Source organism: Haplochromis burtoni, unplaced genomic scaffold (genome assembly GCF_018398535.1).
Source record: "Haplochromis burtoni strain Fernald_Lab_line unplaced genomic scaffold, NCSU_Asbu1 Contig_453, whole genome shotgun sequence".
In the NCBI taxonomy this organism is placed as follows: Eukaryota; Metazoa; Chordata; class Actinopteri; order Cichliformes; family Cichlidae; genus Haplochromis; species Haplochromis burtoni.
This window is the reverse complement of record NW_024582814.1, coordinates 260,434-268,595: the sequence shown is the minus strand read 5'-3', so window position 1 is coordinate 268,595 and position 8,162 is coordinate 260,434. Positions and strand designations below refer to the sequence as shown.

Genomic DNA, 8,162 nt, shown 5'->3' with positions numbered 1-8,162 from the left:
AGGGGAGACGTTCTCTCTGTTACCTTTCACTCGTTTCAGCTCGCGCCTGAAACGTTGTTTTTTTCTTTTCGGGAAACGCCATTTTTGTTGAAACTGATCACGAGCACATTCCTGACTCTTCTCTGTCTGTGCTGTTGTTTTCTCCAGATTCTTGCCTGTTGCGACGATATAACATGTGTCTAGTTCTTGCTGACTCACATGTATATAAAGTGCATATATGTGTACACATGTGCAATACACGCTATTCGAGCAATCTATTACTGTGACTATTATTGATGATGATACTTGTCCCTTTTTTTGAAGTTTCAGCCTGTTTTTTGTTTGTTTTGTTTATTTTTTGTTCCCCTCCTCGTCCTGATTTGCTGTTGATGGATTGTGTTGCAGGAGCCTAAAAAGGGAAGGTGACTATTGTGATTCTTCACGCTCAGTTTAATTTCAGGGGTTTGTGGACATTTTAACGAAGCCCTTTTTTTATTACTCTCGCTGTAATGTTGTGATGTTGACCCTGATTACCTGTTTCTCTGTTTTTTCTTTTTGTTGTTTTTTTAAGTGGGCTTGTTGTTAAATTTGTCTGGAAACTCAATAAAGCAATTCACCGATGGTCTGTGCAGTAACTTGTATTCTGAAACTTACAGAGCGCTTTTCTAGTCTCAGATACAGCAAGAGGCTGTCTGTATACAGACTATGGATTGTTTGCAAAGCCTGAAAGTTGCCATCATGATGTGATCAACTGGCGCTAACTCTTGAAGGAATTCAAGTCGGCTTTTGAAATTGATACCACAGGCGCGTCCACTAGGAGGCTGAGAGAGAGTTACCCTGGTGGGTGGCAGTATTTTTGAACTCTTTGTTCAGTTTAGCTTTTTGACTGTCTTGATTTTCTCGAGCCAGAAGTCATATTTGAGCTAGCAAGCGTGGTTATCGAGCTGAAGCAAGCCAAAACTGAAGCTCAGGCGTGTCTGCACCACACAGCGAGCCATATTGTTTCATATGATTCCAGTAAAATGGTTTAAAGATGACTCACAAGTCCACTTCTAATTAGCAAAGATGAGGTCTGTGTTGGAACATCTGTCCATGGCTAACTAAGCCTTAACAAAACAGCAGCTGAAATTAGCCATAGACTGAATTTCATTGTTGAAGTTGGGGTTTTTGATGATCGACTTGTCTTTCAAGTGGCCTGTAGAGCAAGTGCTTGGGGTTGTACAGCCTATTGGCTGCTTGCTGAAAAGTCAAACAGTGCACGAGGAGAACCCTCCTCTGAAAACTCTAGATTGGAGAATGGAGACCAAACTTTTGAAGTAATCATCGTTATGTTAGCTTAGCACTAAATCGCTATGAGCCTTTAAATCGCATTTGGATAAGGTTTTATATTTGGTGTAGACATGAGAGCATCATTAACCTTGTTATGTTGTTTATGCCCTACTGTCAGTCATTAGTGTGATCGTAAGGTCATATCTGAAACAACTCTTCCACTTGTTAGATCAGCTTAGGCAAAAAGGAAACAGGACACACACACAAATGCTTTCTAGGCTCATTCAAAATGCATCTGCTCCTCTAAGAGTGTGTTCACACAACCTTATTGATTAGTATATTTATTTTTCTTCCAACTCCTCAGCAGTTTGTTTGAGGAAAGGGCCAGATCTCATTCTAATCCATCTCCATTAGCATGTGTCCTCATTATGGGATGCAGCAGAGCACTCACACCATAGCAACTGATTCTACTAGGAGCAGCTCGACAATGTTTCTCTGTGCAGCAGGAGAACACCTTTTAGGTTTCTGGGTAAAAGGGAAGTGAACCAAGTTTCCAAACTGGTCGTGCCTCAGGTCTTCTTTGGGCAGAACCAGGCCAACGGTTCAACAAGGCCACAAAAATGAAGTTGCATCTTATAATCCACCATGTAGGAGTTTAAACATCTTTGCCAGGTCACAGACATTTTTATCAGTAATGACAACTTATTTGTGAGGAAAAGACCCACTGACTGATCTGCTTTTATGCTAACTGTGACAGGCCTAAATCTGGTCCTAGCACTGGAAAAAGCTGCTAAAATGCAGCCAGTTTGTAACCAGTAACCCAACTGGTGACCAAATTAAGGGACCCTGCAAATTCCTCAAAAAAACAAAAACAATTACACTCTTATTAGATTTTTTTTAATTAGGCTTTATTATTGAATTATTCAATTTTCACTTTGACAAGAGCTGAAAATTAGTAAAAAAGAAATATTATTAAAATGTATTTTTTTTCAGAAACTTTAAGGACATTATTAGTTTATTGTATAGAAAAAGGGAAACAGCTGTGAATATCCCTCAAATATAATTTTCATATTGTGTCTGTATATCATCTCTCACACACAGTTGATCTTGTCTGCTTTGACTGCTTGATGCTTTAGCTCTCTGGTGAGTAGATCTTGATGAGGTGTTGCAGTTCGGTGGGATATCCGGTGACTGGGCAGCGGTGGTTACTTTTCACGTATGTGTAAATGCAGCGGTAACAGAACACGAAGCCCGAGGTGGACAGCACGGTGGCATTGGTGTGGGGCTTCCTGCACAGAGGACAGTTCCTGCTTTCTGAGCCCAGCCCGCCCTGATCCTGCTGCAGGTGGAGCGGGGGTGGAGGAGCCGGCAGGGAGGTGAGAGCTTTCACTGTGCTGAGGTTCTCCGACGAGTACCACCACTCCAGGAACTGCAGGAAGAAAACACCCATAGAGAGGGAAGAGGAGACAGACACAGCCATGCCCCTCGCTGCTTGTGACATCATCCACCACGCTCTCTGCATCACGCTGTGAACACAAAAACAATGCATTGTGGGTGTTTAGCAATGGATTTTTTTTTATGACATTCCTCATTCAAGAACTGTAAAAAAAATCACTGAGTGTATGTTTGTGTGGCCTCAAATCAATTCACCAAATGAGCTAAAGCCACACAGCGCACATCAGCAAACATTAAACTTGATAAGTGTTTAAAGTACTTAAACCTTTGGCCAAACAAAGTGAAATTAATCTCACTGTCTTAATATTCTCTGTGAAAAACATCTGTTTTCTAATGTGTTGGATCTGAGCCATCCCAGCAGACAGGCTTGGACCATAAGGACACAACAGTTTTGTGGTTTTTGCATCACTGACTAAATGCATTTTAATGCATGGAACGCTGTATCAGCAACATAGAGTTAAACAGTAGGGGTGGGGGGAAAAAAATCGATACCGTGTAGTATCGTGATATTTTGTTTGCTAATAATGTATCGATACAGGGACGGCAGAAATCGATATTTTGTTACAAAAAAGGTTTTTGTGCTCTGACTTCAGAGCACGTTGATCCTTTTTCTGAGCAAGAATCCTGACATTCCTTCACTGTCCAAATGTGCTTAACTTTTTTTTGGCAGCAATAAACATGACAGTTTACTTATTTTAATTTTAAGACATGTTTTATTTTAATTAAGTTTAAAACTTTTTTATTTAATGTAAAATTATATTTTGTTTTAATTTACTTTCAAATTCTTCAGTTGCTGAATGGGCTGCATAGTTTTCATAAATTGCATAGTTCAGAATAGCTGTAATTGTACCAGATGGTTGCATTCAGTTAAGTTGGACTAGACTGTAATACAAACAATAAAACTGACTGAAATGAGAGAAAGACTGAGAGCGAGACTTTGATATTAGATAAAATGAATATTGATAAAGTTTACCTTTATGTACAGAATCTGAATATCGCAGATATTTAAAAAAAATAAAAATAAATCGCAATAATATCGTATCGTGCATTAAGTATTGTGATAATATCGTATCGTGGGATGTATGGTGATTCCCACCTCTATTAAACAGGCTGCATGAAAAATTTCCTTCAGTTTAGAATCTGCAACTGGTGATCTATCCGGGTACAAAGCACACCTGTTAGGACACCACTGTGGGTAAAAACAGAGACAGCAAGGAGTTTGCGAGCTGTACCTTCCTCCAGCTGGTCTCCCGGGAGTCCTGGCTTTCCGCTCCATGTCTCTGATATCTTGAGCGTTAAGTCGTTCCAGTCTGACCCCGGCCAGCCACAGGAGAGGACTGTGGGTCCTGGAGACTCCAAAGACAAACAGCAGCTGCTGACAGAAGATCCAGGTCTGCCAGGCTGAGCTGACGTACGGATATGCTGCTACGGCCGCCCGGTACAGCCTCTGGCTCCTCGTCTGTGCCAACCGGATGGAGAAATCCTCCTCATCCCTCTGCCGTGCCAATGTGGCCTCTAGCTTGGCCTGCAGGTATGGCAGCAGGCACAGAAGAAGAAGAGACCACCAGCGGGATGTCCTGGTCATCCCGAGGCGCACAGGAAGTTTCTGCCTGCCTGAAACTCTTTTCAGTCCGTAGAAGTTCTCCGAGAAGGAGGCACTGCAGTTAGACAGGAAGTGGTTCTGAAGGAGGAGGTCCAGCAGCAGGTAGAGCTCATCAAAGCATCGCCACAGGAAGCCAAAGCGGGATGGGTTGGACTCTGCCAGAACCTGGAAAGGACACCAGGAGCTAGGCTGTTAGAACCCTAACACTGATCTATGGAAAGTATAAGTACCACTAGGGCTGCACGATTTTGCGTGAAATGAGAATCACGATTTTCTGGCTTAGAATTGAGATCACGATTCTCTCACGATTCTCTTTTCCAGTATAAATATTTATTGCACTTATTAACTGCACATCAACTTCGTAACAGTTGAGACTGAACATAAAAACAATAAATAAACATAAAAACAACAAATGTCTCACGTTTTGTTGTTGCCGCAAAATGTTGTACTGCTTGAAATTCCGTCTCCACCGTTGCTCGACGCTGCGTGTATAGAGCAGGTAGTGCAACAATAGAAAAATAGTTGCGGGACGGCACTGTGTAGCGTTTGTCTAGGATGTTGATCATTTTCCTAAATCCCTCGTTTTGCACAGTGTTGATGGGAGCCATATCTTTGTCAGGTGATAAGTGATAGCCTCTAATTTCTTTGTGCCTGCGGGAGTTCGACGGGTATAGGGAAGCGCTGTATAAGGTTCCCGTTATTGATGTTTGGGTGGTTGACCAGGACGGATTTTCTCCTGTCACTTTCTCGTCATCCCTGACGTGCTCTCCGTTGTTTTTTCCCTGCTAATTTTAGCATCACACGGCACAGCTTCTGTATCACGTGGTATAAGGCTCCGCCCTTGTCATTTGTTGAGCAGGAAGAGTGAGCGCTTGTTTTCATGCAGATTACGTCCCGGATCAAAATGCGGTACAATCGTCGTCTTTTTTTTTTTTTTTTTAAATTGTTGTCATTTGGAAATGAGATCGCACATAAGTATGAATCGAGATCGCGATTTTCTAACGATTAATCGTGCAGCCCTAAGTACCACCACCACACACACGCTCACCTTGACTGCATGTTTCAGTGCCGGTCTGACCGCCTCCATCAAAGACTCCTGTGCCAGGACTTCAAACACTGATGGCTGCTCACTGACAGCCGTGGATGTGAGATGGGCTCCGGCCTCAGCCATGGCTGCTGCACAAACACAGCACAGTTACCTTTTACTGCCTTTTGTATGACCACTGCACTCAAGACCAGACTGAGAGACTCTTCCATCTGTATCTTCCACCTTTCTGTTAATCTTTGAACACAGATCGCAAAGCAGGGTTTACACAGGCATGGTAGAAGAAAATCACCATGTGGTGCTGCGTTTGAGGAACAGCTTGAAATGCACTTTCTTGGGAATCTCACGACTAATATTAACTTGAAATCTGTCAGTCAGTCACGTTTAAACAGTTTTAATTCCCGTTTGAGGTGCAATTGTGCAGTTTTTATGTCCCGGTGCTCACTAAAACTAAAATTTATTCAAGTTTGAAAATTGCTGCCCAAATGAGTCTTAGGAACTATTTTAAGGTGGCTGGAGCACAAAAAGGAGGTTTCTATCGGGGCTTTGTGATTCACACTAATCTTGTCTCCCTTACAGAGATTCATAAGCAACATGACGGATACACGCGGCCGCTGCATGAACTTAGAACCGAGGTACAAGGTGCAAAGCTGGCATGACCTACTTCAACGTGAGTTGTCCCTGAAGGCTGCATGTGTCGTTAAACGGCACAGGTGTCTTCAGTGCAACACTCTGAAGTCTTAAAAACGCAAGCCGCGTATATGAGCATTTGTGAAACACTAAATATGTCAGTGCCGTTTTGAAATGACGGCTGGTAAACACCAGCTAGTGTCGCATCTTACTCAGTGCTAACGCCAGGTAAGTAAGGCACTGGACAGGTGCTATTACCAGTTTAACACAGTTTAACAGACTAAACAGTAAGAAGTGCTGACAGCGGGGGGTAGCATTTACTTTTCACTACTTTATTTCTGTGGTCACACATACCTTCCTCTGCTGGTTGCTAGCTCCCAGCTAGCAGGTCTGCATTAGCGTCGATTCTCTTCAGGCTCCTTCTAACTCACACGGTAGCGCTGAGCAAAACATTAGGACGGAGTTTGATTTTGTCCCATTTCACTCCTCTCTCGCCCCACAACGTGTGCTGTCCACAACAATTCACCATTTCCGTTTACACACGTTCTAAGTGGGGTTTTTTTTTCAACAACGTCATCGCGCAAGAATACGTATGCGACTGCTCCATCGGAGTGACCCTGTAACTCTACGGTGATTGGCTGTTTCGCTGTCAAGCAACCGATGACGCTCTAGATCCTAGGCCACCGATAGGTGGACGCAGCCAGGCTGTGCCAAATAATGATAGTCTGCCAAAAAAAATGATTGCCTGTATTTAAACCGTTGTAAATGACTTGTTGGCCTTTAAGCTCACAAACATATCGGCCATTAATGATATTAAGTAATTTTTAGCTAAAAAAATACCAGTCACAAGGTAGAAGATGCAACCAGGTTTTTGCAAAAGCGACGCTATATCCTTTATTTATACAGGTAAAAAGTGCAATTGACCTTAAAAATCCACCTCAGGAAGAGGAAGAGAGCCAAGAGGGCAGTTATTAGACAACTGTAAAATAACAGTTGTTTAAACAGATTTTTATTTACGTTATTTACGGATTCATATTAATTACTTGATTTTGATGTATCGTCGATTTTAATCTGGGCAGCGTTTTTCTTTACATTGTTCTATACATACAGCAGTCGAACAAAGCACCGAGTCCAAATAACACACAGAAACACATAGACCAATCAGGTACATTGTAACACATCCTACTTGATCGTGCTGAGCCAATCAAATAATTTATTCAAAAAAAGGAAAACTCCGCAAGGAGATGAGATGCAGAAGTCCGAAGTAGCAAAGTCAAGGAAACAGAGGGGAGGAGTTGAAGCTGATAGTTTACATGGGACATGTAGTAAAGGAAGAAGAAAAGGGTAAACCAGCTGCATCTTTTCATTATTTTTATTTTAACTTAAAGATGACCATTTTTTATACTTTTGAATGTAAAATTTATTTTAATTAAAACAAGAACTTAAGATTGCATTATTTTTATTTTTACGCTACACCCTATTTCATTGTGGAAATTAATAATACACATTGGTGAAATAATGTGAGTTTGGCACTGATAGAAATTTTAGGCTACTTTGTTTTAGAAGAAAAATGTTCGCCCCCCCCACTACTAACTCTTTTACTCTACGTCCACACTTAAACGGGTATTTTTGAAAACGCAGCTGTTTCTATGTGTTCGAACCTTTCGTCCACACGTAAACGGCGTTTCGAATCACCGAAAACTGAGATTTTTTTTTTAGAACGCTGTTTTTTGCGTTTAAATGTGGACAAGGAATACAGAGTTCGTCACGCAACGTCAAAGGTATGTGCCTTACGTCACGCTGTGCGTCACGTTATTGTTTACATGAGATGAATTGCAGAATGGCAGATAGAGATAAAATGTTACTGTTAATCTGACTATCTACAGTTTTACACTCTACACACGCAGTTACTGTCCCCCAATTTAGAAAGGCAGAGGCGTCGGGGTGTAATTATTTTATGTGTAGTTGTTTTTTTCCTGTGTAATAATATTCAACATTGCTATCAATACATTTCTCAAAAAAATGCCTCTCTGTGCAAAATGGATTCAAAAACATAAACAACTGTGGGATACTGTTAGTCCGTAATTTCGAGAGCACAGAGCATGCTCCCGACGAAAGGGAAATTAATTCTGTGGCAGAGACCTACCTGGCACTTGTGCAGGTGAAGCCAAAGTGAAGATA

General features: G+C 41.7%; 1 protein-coding gene across 2 annotated transcripts; it reads right to left on the bottom strand.

The window, feature by feature from the left end:
- Positions 1–1,576: 1,576 nt before the first annotated feature.
- Positions 1,577–6,594, bottom strand: pex12 (peroxisomal biogenesis factor 12). Of its 2 annotated transcripts, none has more exons than XM_005945967.3 (4): positions 6,336–6,594; positions 5,355–5,479; positions 3,936–4,471; positions 1,577–2,774 (listed from the first exon to the last, which is right to left on the bottom strand). In XM_005945967.3, exons 2-4 carry the CDS (start codon positions 5,475–5,477, stop codon positions 2,381–2,383), a joined length of 1,053 nt encoding a protein of 350 aa, XP_005946029.1. In that variant the 5' UTR covers positions 5,478–5,479; positions 6,336–6,594; the 3' UTR covers positions 1,577–2,380. The 2 variants fall into 2 exon arrangements, with proteins under 2 accessions (XP_005946029.1, XP_005946028.1); XM_005945966.3 differs by having other exon boundaries at positions 5,355–5,482; positions 6,336–6,593.
- Positions 6,595–8,162: the final 1,568 nt, after the last annotated feature.

Bases quoted from the DNA above. Each gene is read 5' to 3' on its own strand.
- pex12 (XM_005945967.3), bottom strand. From the start codon at position 5,477: ATGGCTGAGGCCGGAGCCCATCTCACATCCACGGCTGTCAGTGAGCAG. The intron at 4,472-5,354 runs GTGAGCGTGTGT...TGTCCTTTCCAG, and splicing joins CACTGAAACATGCAGTCAAG to GTTCTGGCAGAGTCCAACCC. The intron at 2,775-3,935 runs GTACAGCTCGCA...TTGTGTTCACAG, and splicing joins GGGAGACCAGCTGGAGGAAG to CGTGATGCAGAGAGCGTGGT.